Source organism: Colobus angolensis, unplaced genomic scaffold (genome assembly GCF_000951035.1).
Source record: "Colobus angolensis palliatus isolate OR3802 unplaced genomic scaffold, Cang.pa_1.0 Scaffold129, whole genome shotgun sequence".
Lineage (NCBI taxonomy): Eukaryota > Metazoa > Chordata > Mammalia > Primates > Cercopithecidae > Colobus > Colobus angolensis.
In genome coordinates, this window is record NW_012114141.1 from 8,734,834 (window position 1) to 8,758,587 (window position 23,754).

General features: G+C 38.8%; 1 protein-coding gene across 1 annotated transcript in view; it reads right to left on the reverse strand.

Annotated features, from left to right (window-relative positions):
• LOC105505784 (zinc finger protein 385D) overlaps positions 1–23,420 on the reverse strand; it is a 357,162-nt gene extending 333,742 nt beyond the window's left edge. The window contains exon 1 of the mRNA XM_011933741.1: positions 22,880–23,420. Coding sequence (XP_011789131.1) covers positions 22,880–22,901 — 22 coding nt within the window. The 5' untranslated portion in view covers positions 22,902–23,420. The remainder of the gene's footprint in view (positions 1–22,879) is intronic.
• Between the last annotated feature and the right edge of the window lie 334 nt (positions 23,421–23,754).

A 23,754-nucleotide genomic window follows, 5' to 3' on the forward strand; every position in this document is an offset into this window, starting at 1 on the left:
TGGCACATATACACCATGGAATACTATGCAGCCATAAAAAAGGGTGAGTTCATGTCCTTTGCAGGGACATGGATGAAGCTGGAAACCATCATTCTTAGCAAACTAACACAGGAACAGAAAACCAAACGCCACATCTTCTCACTCATAAGTGGGAGTTGAACAATGAGAACACATGGACACAGGGAGGCAAACATCACATACTGTGGCCTGTAGGGTGGTAGGGGGATAGGGGAGGGATAGCATTAGGAGAAATACCTAATTTAAGTGACGGGTTGACGGGTGCAGCAAACCACCATGGTACGTGTATACCTATGTAACAAAACTGCACATTCTGCACACGTATCCCAGAACTTAAAGTATAATAATAATAATAATAATAAAAGTAAAAGCAGATGCCCACTCAACAAGTACAACAAATATGGTGGCATTTTATCTACCAGACTCAGGTTACGGAAAAACAGAATCCAATGTTTTACCAGAACACAGAGATTCAAGACCTGTGTGACACCATCGCAGGACACATATCCACTTTTAAAGAAATAAAGGCATTCAATTAAAAAACTTCTTTACTTACCTTTTTGAAACAAAAGTTGAGGCCACCTGAATTTGTGATGATAAAATAAGCACTAGAAACCCTACAACTTTCTGAGAACCTACTATATATCAGTTGCTTTTCCAAGGTTAGTGCAGTTAATTCTTACAGCAGCAAAACAAGTTACGTATTTTTGCCACTTTACAGGTGAGAAAGTGTGGTCAGGAGCTTGCCCAATGTACTCAGCTAGTGAAGCGCAGGAGAGATTCAACTCATCCAAATCTTGGTTCAAATATTACCTTCCTAATGAGGCCCACTCCTGCAAGCCGGCTCACACCTACACAGCTTTGCAGTCATGGCACTTATTATATTCTAACATTTTGTATACTTCATGTATTATATATATATTTTTGTATAATAACTGCCTCTTCCTAAGAAAATGTAAATGCTTTGAGCACAGGTATCTTTCTTTGCTTTGTTCACTGATTCACCTCTAGCATCTAGAACAGTGTTTGGAACATGGCAGAATTCAGCACATATGCAAGGAACCTACTAGTAAAATATTTAAATGTCTTCACGGTCTATGCTCTTAACTATTGTTCTGTAATGCCTGTATTCTGAGTACAGAAATAAAAATCCTATTTCATTTCAAGCTGAGCCACTGTCTTTGGCAAAGATTAAGGAAGGGTGAGCAAGAGGTCCTTTACCATTCTGGTTTTACTGATGGCAAAAATCAAAGCTACAAGTATTCAAGTATTCCTTATACCTTGAGGCATAAAGACAGAAAAGCAACAAAATTTTTAAAAACAATAAAACCCTAAAATCAATTTGCTTATTAAGGCATATTTCTTTAAATATTGATTTGCTAGTCATTGGCAGAAAGGCCCTCATTCAAGCTATTTTAAGATTAAGAAGCAACACTTATTTTACAACCCACAGTGAAAATGGATTGTCTTCCCACTCCACTATCTTTAAAGATAAAACTGTCATTTCTACAAGCAGTGGAAGGCAGTGTGACTTAAGGACTTTGGCAATATTATCAACTCTGAGGAACTCCACTAGAATTGAGGTTTCCCTCTCCCCACAAGGTACTTTAAAGATAAGGTTGGGCTCATCCAGTGACTTACTAGACTGGGTTTCTGTAATCTCTCAGAATCCAATCTTGAATTGGGCTGTCAATTGACTAGGTGGAAAATCTGGCTCAAAAAGAAAATGAGAGGTTTAGAAAGACAGCAAAAGCCCAGAAAGCTAGGGCAAAAAAACAGAGAATAGCTTAATAACCCAGGGGGATGACATCACTCAGGATATCTGCCAGAAACTAGGCCTACAGTTCTAACTCAGCTCCTTGTATCTAGAAAGGGATTAATCGTATACCCAGTGTGAAATAAATCACCAAATGACTTTTTATTAAATTCCCGCCAGAGCTGCTGGAATGCAGGAGCAACCCACTCCAGACCTGCTTTCACAATGCATGGACTTCATTCATCTATTTATTCATTCTTCCTTCACTCACTTGTCTTTTAATTACTACAACACTCCCTGCTAGATAATAGAATGCTACCAACTCTTTTCCTAGTGCAACTAACATTGGATTATACAGACTACACACATTATCTCATTTAAGACCAACCTTATGAAGAAACAGACACACACATCCAGGGATTTGACCATGGTCTTTCACCTTATAGGCACAAGAAATGGGAGTGAAACTGGACAACCTGACTACAGAACATAGGATCAAAATCATCTCTCAGCACTATACCAGCGACGACCCTGAGAAGTCTGCAACCTAAAAACACAGATGAGCCTCAACCACACACATCTGACCTGGAATCTGAAACAGTTCCCCAAAGGGGAAAAGATGATGCCCAACTATGCTCTCCAACATTGTGTGGGCAAAAGAACCACCTGGGAAGCTTTCGCACATATTTAAGTCATTTTAAACGAATACATTTATTATCCTTGTAAATGCAGAGATATACAAACAACTGAACAAAAAGTGGTTCATAATCCATTGCCAGATAACTAACTCTTGATGGGGAAAAAAATAAACAATAATTCCACATACAGTTTAGAGCATCTACTATGTGCCAGTCACTGTCTAATGCTAATGATAGAGCAGTGAACAAAGGAGATCTAAACCCCTGACCCAGTGCCACATTCTAGCTGCACAAAACGGTGTAAAAGAAAAAAAGTACAATTCCTGCTTCCAAGTCTAACAACTGCTCATGAGTTCTTACCTTTCTTTTTAGAAATGCACATGCTTACAGTAGCGTAGCTATCAAAAAGCCTCTTAATTTTTTTCTCCCTAAAGGATTCTTTTTATCCTTTTGGGCCTTACTTTCATTATTTGCTGTTATAGTGTAGATTTTTTCTCATGTCACAAAATACAGATATGCTTATTTTGTTCATGGTTGCACCCTATTCTAGCATTTTGGATGCATCATAATTTTACTTAATGCTTTTCCTACTGATTTTCACTTTTGTTGTTTCTGGTTTGTGCTTTAAAAACTAACAATGCATTAATATCTTTAATGATATGTCTAAGTAACATTTTGGGAATATACGGTATATTCCTATTAAAAAGCTTATTAGGGTAAAGAGTACATGCTGTACAATATATATTCATATATAAATATGATCAAGTCACTTTGTGCAGAGTTTGCAAAAGTGTATTTCCTTCGTATATTAGTATTTAAGAATGGCCCTTCCCACAGCCAACACTTAAACGTTTGTTCAATTCTTAAAAATTTACCAATCCATTAAGTGAAGGACTAGATATATTCTATTATTTTTATTTACATTTTCTTGTTATGAAGTTAAGTGCATTTTCATTGGCAATACATATTTCTTTATATGTAAGGTGTTTGTTCATTTTCTTTTTTTAATAGACTTTAAATTTTAGAGCAGTTTTAGGCTCACAGCCATATTGAATGGGAACATACAGAGTTCCATATACCCACTGCCTTTGCACACTCATAGCCTATCCTGTTACCAACATCCTCCACCACAGTGGTACATTTGTTACAATTGATGAACCTACATTAACATGTCATAACTACCTGGAGTTTATGGAGTACATTAAGGTTCACTCTTGGTATTGTACATTATGTAGGTTTGGACAAATGTGTAATGTCATATCTTTCATTACAGTAACATACAGAATAGTTTCATTGTGCTAAAGATTCTCTGTAATCTGCCTATTAATCCCTTGTCCTACCATAACCCCTGGCAATCCCACTAATACTGTATTTTGAATATGAATTTGATAGAAAAAAAGCCACACATAAATGAACCCACACAGTTCAAACTCATGTCATTCAAGGGTCAACTGTAGTTGGAATAATACAGTATGTAGCCTTTTCAGATTGGATTCTTTCACTTGCTAATATGCATTTAATGTCCCACCATGCCTTTTCTTCACTTGGTAGTTCATTTATTTTTAGTGCTTAATAATATAGCATCATGTAGATATACCACAGTTAATCCATTTACCTACTGAAGAGCATCTTAGTTGCTTCCAAGTTTTGGCACTTATGAATAAAGCTGCTATAAACTTCCATGTTCAGGTTTTTGTGTAGACGCAAGTTCTCAGTTTCTTTGGGGTAAATACCAAGAAAGATGATTCCTGGATCATATGGTAAAAAGAAGTTTAGTTTTGTAAGAAACTGCCAATCTGTCTTCTAAAGTGCCTATACCATTTTGTATTCTCAGCAGCAATGAATGAGAGCTCCTGTTGTTCCAGACTCTAGCCAGCATTTGGTGTTGTCAATGTTCTGGATTTTGACTATTCTGATAGGTGTGTAGTAATATCTCATTGTTGTTTTAATGTTTCTCTAATGATACATGATGTGGAACACCTTTTCATATGCCTGTTTTCTATCTGTATATCTTCTTTGGTGAAGTGTCTGTTAAAGTCTTTGGCCCACTTTTTAATCAGGTTGTTTGTTTACTTATTCTTGACCTTGAAGAGTTCTCTGTATATTTTGGATGACAGTCCTTTATCAGAAATACTTTTTGCAAACATTTTCTCCCTGTCTGTGGCTCGACTCTTATTCTCTTTATAGTGTCTTTCACAGCAGAATGTTTAAAATTTTGATGAAGTCCAGCTTATCAGTTCCTTCCCTCATGGATCATGGCTTGGCATTGCATCTAAAAAGTCATCACCAAAACCAAGGTCCTCTAGATTTTCTTCTATGTCATTTTCCAGGAGTTTTATTTTGCATTTTACATTTATGTCTGTGATCCATTTTGAATTACTTTTTGTGAAGAGTATAAGGTCTTTGTGTAAATTCATCTTTTTTTCCAAGTGGATGTCCATTGGTTTCAGCACCATTTTTTGAAAAGACTTTTTCCATTATATCTTTTTTGATCTTTTGTCAAAGACCAGTTGCTTATCTTTATGTCAGTCTATTTCTGAGCTTTCTCTTCTGTTCTATTGACGTATTGTTTACGCTTTCACCAATACCACAATATCTTGATTATTGTAGCTTTATAGTAAGCTCTGAAGTAGGGTAGTGTCAGTTCTGCACCTTTGTCCTCCTTCACTTCAATATTATGTTGGCTATCTAGGTCTTTTGCCTCTCCATAGAAACTTTAGAATAAGCTTGTCGGTGTTTGTTCATATTCTTCATCAATTTTTCTTAGTTGTTTATCTTTATTGATTCTTATCAGCTCTTTGTTAATGAATAAAATTAGCCATGTGTCTGACATTGGTGTTGTAAATACTGTTTTCCAACTCTGTCCCTTTTTTAAACTTAATTTATGAATTATTTTTCCAAGCACAAATTATTAATTTTATGTAGTTAAATTTGTCATTTTTCTCTTTTGTAACTCTGGGTTTGTGTCCTGATTACAAAGACTTTCCGCTGCAAGTGTATAAATTCGTTCACCCTTGCTTTCTTCTATGTATTTACAGCTTAAATTTTTATGTTTGAATCTTTGTTCAATCTTCAATTTGTTTCAGTGTAAGAAGTGAAATTGGAATCCACTTTATGTATTTGTCTAAATGTGTATCCAGTTGCTCCCTATTTATTTAAGAGTCTCTGTTTCACCAGTGAATTGAAATATCATTTTTATCATAACCTAAATCCCCATATACAAAAGTATTGCGATTTGCTTCTTAATGTTCTAATATGGTTTTCATATTTGCCTATTATTCAATACCAAATTATTTAATTATTATGGTTTTTTGGTATATTTTAGAACATGTTTCCCCTGCCAGAACACTCTTTTCTCATAATTTCAGAGAATATTCACTTACGTTTCTTCTTTCAGATAAATTGTAGTATCACTCTGCCTAGTTCAAGATCAAATGCTATTAGTATTTTGAATGCAATTGCATTATCCTTATACATTAACTTATAGAGAGCCAACAATCTTGTGATATTAAATTAGGGAGGAGTTTGTGAAAATATTGATTCCTAGGCTCTATCCATGAAGATTCTGATTGAGTAGATCCAGGCTAGGCAGTAGGAAACCCAAAACACTCAGGGTGTTTTTTTTTTTCAGATATGTTTGAGAAACTTGGAAATTCAGAGAAAAGAATAATTACTCTTTTTATAAGGATGTTTTTGTTTTACTTTTTTAAAAAACTTTTATTTTAGATGGTCATCCTAAAGAAGGTGCCATTTGCAATGAACCTTATTGATGACTTTGTGAGATTTATATGCTCTTATATAAGATACTTCAAAGACAGAGGAGACTAACAGTGAATGGAAATGAGTGTTTACATTTTTGGAAATACAGTGGGAAAAAAAATCTATGCATCAAGTAAGATGGACAACATGAGGTAAAGACACAGAAGGTTAAGAAATGAGGAGTGTGGCCAGGCGCGGTGGCTCAAGCCTATAATCCCAGCACTTTGGGAGGCTGAGACGGGAGGATCACGAGGTCAGGAGATCGAGACCATCCTGGCTAACACGGTGAAACCCTGTCTCTACTAAAAAAAAAAAATACAAAAAACTAGCTGGGCGAGGTGGCGGGTGGCGGGTGACTGTAGTCCCAGTTACTCGGGAGGCTGAGGCAGGAGAATGGCGTGAACCTGGGAGGCGGAGCTTGCAGTGAGCGAGCTGAGATCCGGCCTCTGCACTCCAGCCTGGGCGACAGAGCAAGACTCTGTCTCAAAAAAAAAAAAAAAAAAAAGAAAAAGAAAAAAGAAATGAGGAGTGATTCTGCAGGGCTGGACCTGAGGATGAGGTAAGGAGAGTTTTGTAAAAATAAAACTTCAAGGTAAATTTGAGCCAAAACCTGAGCTGCACTGATCACCTAGATAAGAAATTTGGACCCCACGTATCAGGAAATAAGAAACTTTGAAGGCGTTTTCATATGTGTCTCTGTATTGTGGGATTAGCTTGCCTGTAGCTATACCATGGGACAGTGAAGTTTTGTTTGAGGTGGAAGCACAAGAGAATCAAGTCAGGAAACTCATTAGGGATGATTATTGCATTTACTAGAGATAAATGATGCCCACTGCTGACAGTGAGGAATGGAATGAGGGAGACTTGATCATGCCTTTGGGACTCGTGTGGGCTGCAGTGATTTATTGCTCCAACAAGTTCCACCCTTTTATCCCCACAGCTATGTAGGATCAGGAAATTTTAGGGCTGGGAGGGATCTTTGAATTCATTTAGACTCTGCCAAAGTGCAGAGATCCACCCACATTCAAACCTAATGCAAATAATGGCAGGCTGGAGGTTTGAATCCAGTAAGCAAAGATTGAACTTCTTGTTCCTCCACACTCTATATGACATTGGGAAAGTAACTTAATGTCAGTTTTTTAAACCCGTAAAATGAAGAGGATAATAGAATAAACAATAAGATGATGAACCAATGACCATCCCTTATATCCCTAGGAGAACAAACAGTACTAGGAAGTAGTCAACAGATCTGAATTCTAGGTGGCCTAACTGTACCACTCACTACTGGTTGCTTATTCAGGCTAGGCAATTAAATTTGTTAATCTTCATTTTTCTTATCTTAAACAGAAGGTGAAATTATAAGATGACATCCTTACATATAAAGATGTCAGATGTGATTCCAAGGTGCCATGTATATATAAAATTCTTCTATTGGATATTACAAAATGTCTACACAGTCACAAGGATGGGAGAGAACGTTAAATGACTCAATGAACAAAGGGGATGTAAATTAGGACACTAGACTGATTTCTACACAGCATTTCTAATTAGCATATCATTAAGTGCAGTGATTGACTGCTTTCCTTCACTTAATTTTCATTGCTTCGACATCTCTGGGAACTGCAAGGCATAGTACAAAGCAACAGCAGGTAATTGGAGAATATTCCTCCAACACAAGAGAAAAGCTGGTTGCCTTGACCTCCTCACAGTCTTTCTTGTAGGATTGGGCTTTCAGTATTGTTCATATTTTAGCAGGGATTGCAGTAATTGTCCTGGAGACTCTAACAGCAAGGGCTGGGAAAATGAGCACTTCCACTTTACATAAATGTCCCTACTACCAAGATTCCACAGAAGTGGCCCAAGAATTGTGTGCCGGACAGAAAATACCAAAAGGGAGTGTCAGTATTTTGGCACTCAAGTTGTCTACTCAGAAAGTCCTGGACTGAATCCTTTGCATGACATTTTCAATTTATTTCCCTCTTACTTGGTGGGGAACTTAACCTTCTAAGCTTCCTGAAATTGCCTTTTTTGTAAAATAGAGATAATGACATTTAGTCATTAAAACAACAACCTTGCTTTAAGGAGTAAATGAGTGCATGTTTGTAAACAGCTCAAGAGCTCAATAGATGATGACATAATCACTGCTTGGAAATTTTCTTTCCTTAATAAACGTGACAGCTTCCTGTTTTATCATAAAGATACTCCAGTTTTTTTCTAAGCCTATTGTGTGCTAAATAAAAATCATTTTTAAAAAAATATATGGAATTAGAAATAGAAGAAAGAATTACTGGAATGTGGAATAATACAAATGTGGTTTTGTCTCTTAATGCCCAACAACTGTTTAAAAAAGAAAATTTCCAACTTTATTTAAAACTACCTTTGGTTTTATAACTGCCTTAAGAGATCTTTCAAGGATCAGCCTTCTGGTTTTGAAGCAGAAGGGTAAAATTTCACTTACAAAGTGCATTCTTCTTGTTGCATTTATCCCCCTTTGTAAAGCACAGGTCATCTTTCAATTTTATGGCACCACTGATTTTTTGAATAATGAGACTAACATCCATATGGAATTAGCACAATAGAAGTGAAATAGAGAAGTAGACTGGGGAGGGGAGAGCAAGGACAAAAAATCAGGAAGCTGTTTCATGTTGTTCTATCCTATAAATCCATGCTCTAAGAGGTCTTCAAGGCAATTTGTCAGTTTAAAAGCAATTATTCTACTTTTTAATGATAGAAATATATGTAGAAATTGATCAATAAAAAATTTCCATAGGGTATTTTAGCAATAAGCATGAGGATTAAATATGCTTTGCTCCAGCAATCCCATTTCTTTTTTTTTTTTTGAGGCGGAGTCTCACTCTGTTGCCCAGGCTGGAGTGCAGTAGCATGATCTCGGCTCACTGCAACCTTTGCCTCCTGGGTTCAAGTGATTCTTCTGCCTCAGCCTCCTGAGTAACTGGGATAACAGATGCTTGCCACCACGCCTGGCTAAGTTTTGTATTTTTAGTAGAAACAGAGTTTGACCATGTTGTCCAGGCTGTTCTTGAACTCTTGACCTCAAGTGATCTGCCCGCCGTGGCCTCCTAAAGTGCTGGGACAGCAATCCCACTTCTATAGATAGATACGTGTGTCCATGTGACAAAGAATTATGCACTATGATAGTCATTGTTTTTACTAGTAAAATAATAGAAATAACTTATGTTTTTAAAGGCCAGCAAAATAAATCATTAGATACCATGCAGCCATAAAATAAAAAGAATGAGGATCAGGATATGATACATAAAACAATATGCAAACAAGGTACATAGGATACTTCCATTACATGTATACACAAGAGAGGGATATATAAATATATATATATATATATATACACATAAGATAGATATATATACATACAAAATATATACACACTCCCTTCCATAGAATTTAGTCTCTCAAATACAACCAAATGCACCCGTGGTGGTTGGGGGCGGATTTAGTTTTCACTATTTATACTTTTATAATACTCAATTTAAAAACTGTACGTGTATTACTTTTTCAAAAAATACAAAAATATTCTATTGAACATATTCAAAGCGTACATGTTCTCTCTCAGTTTCCGGTGCTCCAAGGGTCTAAAAGATGTTTGGATTATTATCTGATAAGAAGGATCGCTGCACATGTGGCACATTGCCTGATGTGCCCAGGAAGAAGAGAGTAAGAAAGAAGCCTGTCGTTTCATTTGGAAAAGTATGGTTCTTCTATCAGGCACAAACTCACAGAGGTAAAGACCATAGCACATCTCCTAGCTCATAGCACTCATGTAAAAATAGACAGCCATTACTGTGATTAGCATTATTTGTAAGTCACCATTTTGGAGAATTACAGGGCTCGGTGCTGTATGTTCCATGAACAGGATTTTATATCTCCTGCCCTGTGCAGACTTTCTGAAAGGGACCTGGAATCTTTCCCTGATCTCAGCCTCAGGCCCCACCTGCCAGGTGGCTGCTTGGCTTGTACACTGAGAGGAGTTTTGTTCGTGCATTGGTTCTCTTGTTAGTTTGTTGCCTTCTTCAAAACACTGCTACTCTATTTGAATGGTGAGAACACACTCCTAGGTTTGAGTTGTCAGGGATTGGAATTTACTCAAGGTCACATAGAAAGGTGTGGTGAGGAGGTCTGTGTTATGTGGCCAGACATGTTGGGTATGACCTGACTTGGCCACTGATTTTAGTCTCATTTCAATGTCACTGTACCTTGGTTTTCCCATCTAAAAACAGGAATACTGATAATTCTTCCATAACGGGGCTGTTGTGAAGACTGCTTGGGTTGCCGTACTTATAAAAATGGCTGTCAGGGACTAAGCGCTTGCTAAATCTTAGCTATTATTAGTAAGTTCCAGCTTTGCCTTGTGAGGTAGGGTGAGTTGCCATTATTATCTCAACTGATTCAGAAGCTGAGGCTCAGGACAATCCACCCAAATTCACATCACTGTCTCAGGACCTGGGTTTTAATGTTTAATCTGAGTATTAATAAGAGCCAAATATGAACATTTACTAATCACTTGGCCTCTATTTTTCTATCCATGAAATGGAGACTTTGGCCCCTTGTGTTTAATCCCCTTTCAGAAGGCTTTAACTATAGCAAGCAGTGTTGAAAACAGACAAAATTCTCCCAATTTTACCTCAAAAATGGAAATAAACAAAAGTGTGATTATGTTGGATCCTTTCTGCAATTGCCTTTATACTTAAAGAAAGCAAGAGTAGCTTCTGCTTTGTCGTTCATTTGTTTTCTTGTTTAAAATACGACTCGGCAGAAGTTCCGGCCCAGTAACATCTATTGTGGAATAATCTACTGCTTGTAGCTGCCCCACTTACTAGTGATAACAGAAAAACAAGAGTGCACTTTGCTTCCCAACTAATCCTCACATATCTAGCCAACTACATGCTCTGAGAAGCGTATGGCATTTGACAGGAGGTGAGTGAATTGACTTTCCTGGGTGGTGACTGGCAAAGCCAGCCTTATTCTCTCAACACCATCCAATTGAGCAAGAGGAAGTAGAGCCTAAGGTCACAACTGAAAAGTCGCTTGCATCAGAGAGAGATTCCCACAGCTTGCTATCATACTCCATAAACATTTATGAATCCGATGTTCTTGTGCCAGGCTCTGTGCTAGGAAGTGCATGAGTTAAACGTTTTTCTCTTTTTCTCTCCACGGACATTTTTAGTGGAAGCTGCGGTGGAGGAGCTGCCTTGTCTGTGTGTGTTGTTTTAAGGATATCGATTGTTAACACAATGATGGGTCAGGAGATGGAAGGCACAGTCATTAGCTGCAGCCGCCCTCATAAGTTGTTACAGAGCTCAGAGAAACACTAATGGATAAACAAGGTCGACAGGAACATGAGGGGCCAGATCAGAATGTCCCAAGGTGGCAAAGTCTTAGCCAGGCCTTTCTTTCCCTAAGCAGCAAGCAAAAAAACATTAGTATTGATGTTTGGGGTAGGCAAAGTGTACAATGAAGAATGACTTCATTACATCTTGCCCATCATAACAAGGGCAGGAGATGATTTAAAAGCTGCCCTCCTTGTACAGAGATGATGCAATAAAGATGATCCATGGTCACCTGCACTTGATCTTTGGGGTATTTCTTCTTCTTTTCAGTAATGGAAGGGAGTACTGAGTCAGGTCTGTAAACAGCAATAACCACTGTGAACATTTACTGAAAGCGAACCTTGTGACAGCGTTTCCAGTGATTTCCATATGCCGTTTAAGTTCATCCTTACCAATACTCTAGAGAGTATCATTTAGTATTCCTGCTTCACAGATTAAGAAACTGAGGCTCAAAGAGATCAATTGTTTGCCCAACTTCTCCCCACTCTTGAGAGTTGAAGCTAAGGTTCAAATTCAGTCTACGGAAACTAGAGTGACCAGTTCATCCTCGTACACATGAGACTTTCTGTTTTGACGCTGAAAGTCCAGCATCCTGAAAACCCTCTCAGTCCCAGGCAACATGGAATCATTGGTCACCGTAATTGGAGCTCAAACCATGGACCATGAGGTGTCTCGTAGAATAAATAAGTACGCTTAGGTTGGAAACTTAGACCTGATTTCCCGCATGTGCATAAAGTGGTAGCTCATCTAACTGGTCTCTAAAGCCTAACTACTCAAAGTGTGATCAGTGGATGGACCAGGAACATTTAGCATCTGGGAGCTTGTTAGAAATTCAGAATCTTAGGCCACATCTCAGACCCACTGAATCAGGATCTATATTATAATATCATCTTCAGGTAATTTGTACAAACACTAAGTTTTGGGAAGCAAGATTTCAAAATCCTTTCCAGAACTATATTACTATGATCCTGAATCAACTACTGTAATATGGACTTCTTTTGGGTACCAGCTCTATAAAGGATCCCAAGTAGAAAGGAAGGGTTCCCAGCCATTAGGGATGTTCACTGTGGAAACCAGGGATGGGCAGCACAGGCAATGTGTAGTCAGGCCCACACTTCATGCCATACACTGATTTCCATGAGAGGAGACAACGTGTCGTGGGGAAAGAACCCAGGCTTTGGACTCAGACTGACTTGGGCTGAATCCTGATCCAGCCAACTGCTGCCGAGGTGACCTGGGGCAATCTGGAACTTCCACGGGCCTCAGGATGCTTTCTGTAAAATGGTTAAAATTTCCCATGTCAGTGGTCCAATTGGACAGCCAGTTCTGGCTGTCCTTTATAATTAACTGAGCGGTATTAAATGAAAATGCAGATGCCTGGCTCTACCTTCAGAGAATTTGGTTATGATGGACTGTGACAGCGCTTTGACATTAGTATCATTTCAAAGTTCCCAAAGTGATTCTTTTGCACAGCCAAGGTTTAGGTCCACTGATGTTCCCCTTAAGGCTGGTGGTGAGGTACCAATGGAATAACTCATGGCAGTGCCTGGCACCGGCAGGCATTCAGCCCATATTCAGTTCCTCTTCTGGGAGCAGTGGCCACATCACTGGTTGTCACCTATCAGCATCAGGGCTATTCACAAAGGGCAGATGAGAATTCTCAAAGGAAACCAAAAGGTCCATAAAGGTCATGCCTTGAGCTTCTCACTACAGTGTTTGTACTTATTGATTTAAAAGTAAGAAAAAAACCAGATGGGTGCCATAAACAAAGTGATTCACCAGGTTAGTATTTAGGATCCTACACAACTTTTCTTTTAAAGGAAAAAAATTAATCAATCTGCTTTCCAATTTACCTTTTAACTGATATATTTTTCTTAGGATACGAATCCTAAGAATGCCCACAGACCTCTAAGCTGTAGCCCTCCATTCCTCAGGGCAGCTAATTAAAACGCCTGATGGTAACGGTGACTTCCATATTGTGTGCTGAAAGGGGAACGCTTCCCTGCAGTTACGGTGGTGGTACCTCAAAACAAGAGCGTTATAAGTCGTAAATTGTCACAGGACTTTACAAGCAGACCTTGATAGAAATCCTAATAATTCTATACAGGAAGGGCAAAATATTTTGCCTTGTTTTTTTTTTTTTTTTAAATAGTAGGTCCATTCAGCCAAAGAAATCTGTCTTTAAAAGTACAGCAACACATGGAGGAACAGATAAAAATCAATACCGAATTCCTCTTCATTTCCTAAGCAACATTAATAAACTCTCTTGGTTTTCAATATGTCTATCCCCATTAGAGTCTTGGAGGGGAAAGAGTATGCGGCATGGAATCTCAGGGTTCCTGCCCTGCTCACTTTCTCTTCCTGCCTCTCAGTCTGAACTTTCCCATTGGTATAGAATAATGACAAAGAATAGATTAGATGTGGCCTCTAAGGTATATTTAAACCACAATACAAGAGGCTATTTGATGAAGTAACCAAATGCTTCTCTCAATGTCCTCAGAAATCTCTGCTGGAATGTTAAACTGCAAAGCTGAAAATTTATTTCCAGGTTGTTATTTTTCAAACTCCCCACTTCTTTTACTAATTCACTTGGTTTTTCATACCTTCATAACAAAGCCCATTTATACAGTGCTTTGCAGATTATAAAGCTTGTGTTCAAATTTTGTTAAACTTCACTGTCAGACTTTTTAACTGATTGTATTTAATACTGATGCAAAGAAAGATTCACTAATTTGTCCAAAGTCGCACTACCAGAAAGTGACAAAGGACCTACTTGAACCAGGAGGATTGGTGAAGAGCTGCTGAAAGCTCTTGAACCATACTTCCTTTCCCTGTTAAGTGTATCTTCCCCAACCAAACTCTCACTGATACTTGAGGTGGCTTTGCAGAAATACTCTCCCATTTAAATTGCTACTTATAGATCAGGGGCAAGATCTCCCTTCAGGTCTTTGGCCAATTTGTCATGAGATCTGTTCTTGCTCTTCCTCTAAGCTGCAGAGGTAAAAGTTAAAACCTGGAGGATACATTTCCCAGGCCACCTCAGTTGGCCTCGGCTCCGTTCCACCAATGAGAGGCAGAAAGCAATGGGTTAGAGGGCAAGAGAACGGGAGAAACCAGGGTATTTTTCTATCTCTCTCTGAGTGTAATGTGGGATCCCCTCTATGATTTCAGCTCCTGCCAGGAGGCCCTGGGCCCCAGCCTTCAGGATTCTATCTCTTGTGTTTCCATCTACAACTATTAGCTTCTTGCTATTGCTACTCTATGAATTGTCTCACCATTCCCTATGTGGCTTCTATCACCTAGATACCAAATTATCTACATTAAAGTATTTCTATGTAATTTACTAAAAGCATGGTTCCTAGTTTGACTACAACAGGCAAAATCACTTTTCTCAATTTTCATACATTTGTATATGAGTTGGAAAAAAAGAAATAAAGAATTAAACTTAACTGACTGTTTACCATGTACTTCCCAGTGCTAGGCACTTTTATGTGTATAACATATTTTAGTCCTCCAAATAGAACCATGAGAAACATTATTATTATTATTTTACAAAGAAACAAAATATCAAAAATGTGAGATGACTTCCCAAGGACACAGAAATACTGAAAGGAAGAGCTACCACTGTAAAGTAGGCCATTTTTCCTACTTATCAGTCATGGAATAAAGACTAGACTGGGATTCCATCTTGAACAAATGGTGGAGATGGGGTCACCGTAAATATCAAAGAGTTCGTAGCACAGATAATTTCGAAATTTTTCATAAGCATTGAGTTAAAGAGTGAGACAGCAAAAACATACAGTATACAATTAATATAAGCTTTAATATCTATACTAAATATAGATACTAGAGAAACTGAGGCAGTAGAGAAAGCCTGGATCCTTCCTGCCTGAGGCCAACTGTCTTAGTCTGTTCTGGCTGCCATGACAAAATACCACAGAATGGAGGGCTTAAACAACTGACATTTATTTCTCCCAGTTCTGGAGGCTGGGCAGTCCAAGATTAAGGTGTAGGCCTGGTTTGGTTTTGCTTAGGCTTTCTTCCTGGCTTGCAGCAGTTACCTTCTTGCTATAGCCTCATATGGTGGAAAGAGGAAGCTCTCACATCTTCCTCTTCTTATAAGGGCACTAATCCCATCCTGAGGGTTCCACCCGAATGGCTTCATCTAAACTTAATTACCTCCTACAGACCCCACCTCCATACTATCATATTAGGAATTAGGGCTTCAATTTATACATTCCGGAAAGGGGGACACAAACATTCAGTCCATAACACTGATGCATGCCTTCTAAGCAGAATTCATATTTTCTGACTATTAATGATTTGACGTAAAAAGACAAGGCAGAATAAAATTATAAATTATGTTCAGATTTCTGTTATGAATTGTGATTTCACAAAGTCAAGTCAAAACACAAACACGTATTGGATCCCAATTATTTGACTCATTTCTCTAGCTATTAGCTGGAGAATGTTTTCAAGTATTACTATTACAAATAATCTTCCATTCATAAAAATATCTCCCTACCCCCATTCTCCATTGTAAAGAGCACTGAAGTAAGTCTCAGAAGTACTGACATAGAGTCTACACCTTAACAGTCACTAGCTTTGTGACCTTGAGAAAGTTGTGTCAGTCATCTGGGGCTCAAATTCCTCACCTAAAAATAGGAATAATTATATTTTGTCTACTTCCCACAATGGGTCATTTTGAAGATAAAAAAAGCAAAATGTTGACACATTTTGAAAAATACAAATTGCTATACAAGTATAAGGGATCATGTTTATTAAAGTACATTTACATTCGTTATTGCATTTTTATCCTCAGAGCAATCTGCTGCAACTACTTTCCCTCATCAGCAAAATGCTTGAATATGAAAAAAGGTAAGTGTGAAGAGCAACTTTACTAAAGCCCTGCAAATTGTAGGCAAAATTATGTTCATTTTCTTCTGCCATCAAAAATGACAACCTTCAAAACTGGAGACCTTCCTAAACATTTTCAGCTACTTGTGCATCTAGTGTCTTTTCTGCCCATCCCAGCCGACTGGCAAGGGAATGCCAACATCTGGAGAAAATTCACTTAAGCAAAGTGAAACTGAAAACTGAAATGGTGACCAGGTGAGTACTATAAACTATAATTTTGCTATCTTATATAATTTTAAGTATTTTTCAGACATTTTGGTATATTGGCCTTAATATTCTATAGAGTTAACGCTAGCTTTACACTGCAGAGTCCTATGAAAGAAGCAACTGGAAACAGAAAAAAAGATTATGGAATTTATTACATTTAGTTTAAAATTTAATTTCTATGGCCTAGTCCTTACTAGGACTTGGGTTAAAAAAAAAAAAAAAAAAAAACCCGCTAGTGTTTCAGCAGCGAAAGGGATTGCTTCTCTTGTCAATGCCAGAGTATTAGCTTTCATAGGGAATATCAGCCTTAGGGAATGCGTGGAGGAAGTGGATTCCCTTCCTCTCTGCTCTCCAACACCCATTCAGTCTTGCACATCCAACACATATTTCTAAGTGCCTGGCACTAAGAAGAGTGCTGAGGATATAGATTAAACAACATTTATCCAGTAAAAACTCTCAGCCTACCAACCCCATTCCTGCTCCCATAGCACCCATCTTCCTGTGAGGCAGACAGCATTTTCTGTGAGCATCAATCCTGATACTGCTGCGGATTTCCTTTCTGACCTTGGGCAGGTTACTTTTCTTTTTCCTCTCAACTTACAGAAATGTGATAATGCATGTGGGCAAAAAAAGAAAAAAACTGAAAGACTGATAAGAAAGAAAAGAGATTCACTACATCCCAGCCAGTACCCTAATACAGGTTCATATGCATTTGAGGTTTTGGAATCAAGAGGGTTTCATGAAAATACCTTCCATTGTAAGGGCTGTGTAAACCTGGAGTTCATATTCAATCAGGGCTGACTTCCAGCTGCTTCATAACGATTTTAACGCTGCGACAGAGCAGAGCATCTTCCTATTTTCAATCCTAGCAATTTGGTTCAAGCATGATCTCAACCACTTTAAGCTTTGATATTTCTAGCCACCTCTTATGCTGTATTTTCTCTTAATGCCACCAATCATGTGTGAAATGCTGTTGCAAAACTAATCTTTGTAGGAAATGATATGTAATGGCTTCTTTAAAGAGAGACAGACAGAAAGAGAGAGGGCAGGGACTATGACCTTTGTTGTTTTTTGACATGTTTTTCGTAGTGCCATACAAATGGAAACATCCCTTTCTCAAGGTCAAAGTAGAAATAGGTTTCTGCTTATACAAGCATCATGCTTTCTTAGGCAGGGAAAGCTTTGAAAATGATCCTTATGACTTGATTTTTAGAACCTCTAATGTATATAATGGTTGCTAAACTTGAAAGCCAGCTGGGCTTAAAAAACACTTTAATATCTACCTTATTAAGTCAATACTTAATGTATTACATTTCAAATGATGTGAAAAGATCCAGGAATACATAAATGCTATGAATGAAGCATAATATTAAGTATCTATGTAACAAGGAACTATTTGACATTCCAGTATTAAACACACACACACCAACCAATACATCTTGTCTTATCAAGGGAGTGTTCAGTCAAAAGCAGCTGTGACCAAATCTTCTGGAATGGAAATCAGAAACCACTAATTTAAATTTTTCATTTGTTTTTTGGAACAATTATGTCACCCACGAAAGCGTAACTTTGCAAGTCATCATTAGCTCATGAATTTTGGAACGTATCCCTTAAATAAACATATCTCATTTCCATATAATCACAACAACTGTGGAGGTCCTTTAAAAATTAGCTTAAAATTTAAGGGTGTGATAAGGAATCCATGTTACTGGTATGTTGATCACATTTGGAATTTGGCTTTTAAAATAAGAACTTCATGTGAAATTAAAAGGAGAATAGTCTTGAGGACAAAATCTTTATGGTTTTTAAAGTTATCTTAGATTTCAGGTTCTTATGCATGACCCTTTCTGACAGTATTCACCTGTTACATTCTCTAGCCCTGTTTTGTAGTAATTTATTGCATGTAATTAGATTTAAATGTAATAAGACATAATGGTCAGGACTTCAAGCTTTAAAAGGGGGACTTTAGACACAGAAGTTTCTTCCTGAATGATTCTCTCCCCTGTCAGCTTCGGGAAGATAGAAACACTGGCTGAGTGTTTAGAAATAGTCTAGTGGACCTAATTCTCCATAACAGATCACTCAGTACAAACTAATTAGAAGGAGTTAAATGTTTCCACTGAAACCACTAAAAAAGAGGAATGTTTTCTCTGCTGCCTGCTGCTTTCTGATCATTTCCTTCCTCATAACCTTGCCATTTAAATGTTTTTCTGACACACTAGTTTGGAGGTGAACTTGATGGTCCAGCTACAACCAGAAGTGTAAGTGCTGACTTGAGAATGTTCTAAACATTCCAGGGGAAAACAAAAGTCCTTCCTAAGACAATGTGCAAATGTGTCTACTATAGGCAGGGGAATAGGGTTCTGTCCCAGAATTTTCCTACTAGATTTTTTTTTTTTTTTTTTTTTTAGCTGTTGTACTAAAAGCTTCCTCAGGTTTTTTTTATTACAGGCACACCACCAAATGTGTTTCCTATTTTTCTTAGGCATTTTAATGAAGAGAGTTGATCCATAACTAACACCAAGGCGAACTTGAATGGTTCATTCACACTTTCTAAATTTTGCCTGCCCTTTTCTCTAGGTTTAATTAATAGGCCATTAATAGTAACATTTAGGGAGAGCTCTAATATTTGCCTCTTAGTTCTGTTTAAGATGTATCATTTCATTTTTTTAAGGAGTATTATCATGGGGGCAAGCCCCAGCTCCTTCTTGGCTATAAGCTTACCACAGTCTCTACCTGCTTGACTCAGAACTGAAAGCTTACTGATATGGACCCACACAGAATTTCTTCAGTACAATCAGCCTCCCATTTTCTCTCCCAATGGCAAAGGGTGAGACATGGCGTCTGTCTGGCCAACCATGGGGAATCTGTGTGGTTGACATGACCACTGGCAATGACTCACCTATCCAGCAGTGGAGAAATGTGTCAGGCCAGATGGGAAGGGGGAGACGATTCAAACATACGGTGCTTAGAGCTGGAGACAGTGCACAGTTACAACCTTCTGCCAGGTGCTGAGCAATCGCCAGGGTGCACTCAAGCAAAGACCCTGCCCTTCATACCAGCACAGTCCTCTTAGCTAAACTGTAACTGGGCAGCTCAGTCCATTGTACTGACAACCACCCACAGCCTCTTCTCCTTAATCTAGGGAGAAGTCTCCCAGCTGCCTTGCTTTTATTTCTGGATAAATTATTAATGGCTATTCATCTTTGGCACATGTAATTTTTAACTACGTAAAATATTGATGGGGGTGGGAGGGTAAAATCATAAGTATTTATATTTTTCCCTTGCTTTTACAGTAAATCCCACTCAGTTTGCTGACTGAGATTTTCCCTGCTTCCTTCTCCCATATGAACCTTATATTTAACTCCAAATAGTGAATGCAAGATCCAAGATCGATAGAATAAGTAACAAAAGTATCCACGGTGACTGAACAGCAAACTCTTAAATCATGGCACAGGAAGTACAGATGAGCGATTATTGAAAACACTGCACTAAAATCTCAATAGGAGATAAGAGTGAGGCTTAAGTCATTAGAAAGCTCTATTAGTCTGGTAAGTCTGAGACAGCACACTCCAAACATGAGCTGTTCTTGAGATCCGAAAATATTACATATTCCACCAACTTGCACACACACAACTGACTCCAACTAAGCTAGGGCAGGGTCCAGTTGTCCAGTCCCAGGGGGAAGGAGGAATGAATTGAAGCAGATAGGCTGAGCCAGGCTATTCAGGCAGTGATTCTTCAGCTATATTTGAAGGGGGAGGGGGGAGGGGGCAACACTGACAAATCAGATGATTTATAAAGGAAGTAAATATCCTGCTTTCATATCAATTCACCCCGTACCATAGCATCACCATGCTCTTCATCACGCTCTGCTGGGGACACAAATAAAGGACTTATGACACCTCTACCCCACTCTCACAAATCACCAGAAAAACCTAAGAATGCAGCATCGCGTTCTCTTTGTCCCTGTTCTCCCTGACTTGATAAACCATTTGCAGTTGAAAAATGAAGAAGAAAGTAATGGCCAACCAATCTGCAAAGTGAAAGCATTGTTTTGAAGAATTACCTGAAATCGCTACAATTTTGAACACAAACACATTAAGATACATACACATGTACACATATATGTGTGTACGTACATACATACATATATACATACACAGTCTTCAGGATTTTCAAACATTAGGATGCTATTGAATTTTAACATGCCTGAAGTACACTGCTTAGTTCTTTTTGCCCTCGTTCTTGTACTACACATTTTTTTTAGAGACAGGTGGGCACCCAAAGTTGTGGATATCTAACAGCTTGAACCAGAAGCTGCATAGCATAACCTGAAAGAAACGGCATTCCTGAATACCTAGGATTTCCTCTGGGAACAGAAAAACATTTCTTATACCAAAATTATGGTAAGACAATGTTCAAGACATGGAGGGCAACTTTAGCCTTGCCTTTCAAAGAGTAGAGTGTCATCTGAAGTAAGTAGGACATCGCATTTCAATTCGTACTATTAAAAACTTGCGTTACACAATGAAACTGATTACCCTATGAATCACTCTGCTTTACAAGAGGCTGAACTAGCATACAGTTAATAACACGAGCTAGCCCAGTGAACATTTCTCCAATAGTCACACGATAATTCAGTACAGCATGGATGGCCTTTGACCAGTACTTTTAGACTCTACTGCTATTCTAACTGGCCCTACTTCCTCATGACAATCACATAAGGAATTGTTGCAACAGGGTGAAAATATAAACTAAAATTATAATTTCATCACCCTTCAGTATCATTACTGATGCTGAAATTTTATTTTGTCCAAAAGACTTATTATCTTTACAAGCTTTTCCATTTATGAAAATATATGCATGATAAACTCTATTAGTGGCCGATAAACAAGCTTACCACCTCCATCACTACCCACTGGAAAGAGATGGTTTTTAACTATAGATTCTGCTTAAATTTGGTGAAGCAATGAAGATTGTTTCTTCCAAATCATTTTCAGTTATTTTAAGACTTCTTTTCTAATATGACACAAATTATAGGGAAATCAAAACCATCAAGACAACTAAAGGCATTTAGTTTTTGGAACTTAGGTTCCTTCCACACTCTCTCAAATGTCTCAAAGACTAAAGGAAACAAAACAGAGCAAATAGTACATACAGAAATAAATGCCCAACAAACTAATAGTGCCCCAACCTAAGTTTATCTCAATACCTCTTTAATCTGAAAGAAGACTCTAGATTTAATATTTAAAGCAAATCAAGAAATCAGAGTATTTGCATCTTGGATACATTTCCTAGCCCCTCTCCAGTTGCTCTATCAAACCTTTTAATATCACATAGATGCCCTTAAGTGATGATGCCAGATGGAACTTACAGAAGGAAAGCATAACTTCAGAGAGGACGAACAAATATTCAGTCCTTATCCTTGACGACTTCTTATTTAGTGAAGGGGCTTGCCTCCTGTACTAGCAGTAAGTTGCAGCGTTAAGAGTGCAAATGCCCAGCTCCAAGCCCACTTCCAGTGCTCAACTGATAGCTCAGATCTAAGCCTGAACATGCTTTCTGGAAATGCAGGCAGCTCAACTGAAAACCTAACTGAGGTTTCTACCGTGGCACAACACTAAACTGCACAAATATTTGACAGCTCCGAGACCTCTAAAGGTTTAAAATAATATGCATTTTGTGCTAGGCTGCTCCTAGTTAGACAGAGCACTGAGATGATATAGGGAAGTGTTCTCAGCTGCTCAACCACTGCTCACTAGAGAATGTTTTCCTTTTCCACCTCTGAACAAGAAAAAACAGCAAATGCTTAATGAAATGCTCATATTGACTAAGCTTTCACAGCATCAATAGTATAGGAACTTTGTTTCACATTCCATTAAGTTAGCTCATGACTTCCCACGCTGCACCATTTCTCCTTCACCTAGCTAAAACAGCCAACTTCATTCGGGCAAATCAAGGCAAAGTTTACCCCCCCCCCCACACGTCCCTGTCTCTTTTCTTTTCCAACTTAAACTCATCCACGGCCAAATTAACAGCCCCAATAGTGGCACAAAGGAAGCTTTGAAGGCTGCACCGGCTTGGTCCTCCAGTTGCCAACTGGAGGTAGGTTTAATGTAATATATTCTTGCAGCCTAAAGAATTTTTTAAGGGCTTGCCTGCACTGATGAAGAGCCGGACACCCCAAGAATTACATCATCAGAGTGAACACTCACCAAAAAACATTCTGTTTCTCATTAATCAGACAGCTGGAATCCCACCGCGTTGTCTTCAGCATCAGCTCTCACCCAAGGCTGGCACGCAGAGCAGAGCCGTTTCATGCTACATTCGGTGGAAATGTCCTCGGCGTGGAGAGCAGCGAGCGCCGAGAGCGTGCCTCCTCCGCGGGATGAGCGCCTTGCAGCCTGCCTTTCCAGGGCTAAGATCCCCGGCGGATGGAGAGTGCGCTGGGGCTGCCTGCTGCACTGCCCATCCTTACTGTAATCCGACTCCTCCTTGCGATGTCCTTGCCGCGCCTGTGACATCAGGACTGAGAGTACTACAAACAGACCCCTCCACCCCACCCCACCCCACCCTGGGTTAGCAGCCGCTCCATGAGGTGCTCCGATTGCCTGCCTGGACCAACCATGGCTCTCGGGAAGCTTTGACGAGCCCAGAGACTTGGGAAGGGGCGGAGTGAGGGGCGCGGGAGGCTCTCTTAAAGCGAGAAGGGTCTCGGGATCCACACGGGAGCACACAGGAGAAATTCACCACTGTGCAGGAGGGACGTGGTTAGGGCGAGTTCTGCCATTAACGTGTAAATTAGACAACACTTTTACCCCGCCCTTCCTATGAATGCCACCATTCTCTCCAAAATTTAACCTCCCCTACCAAGTTAAAACGGCAGTACGAAGAGGGATGGTGCCGTGCTTGCGTTCTCTTTGCTGTGGGCTTGAGGGTTTGTTGTTATTTTTTGTGATGTTTATATATAAGAGGAATAAAAGGAACGCCAGGGACCATTGCTAGGGTAATAGAGGTTTACACTCAGAAGTGATCAGATCCCAGAAAGCTAGTACTTGGTGAAGAGTAATTTTTTATTTCGTGAGTGTTC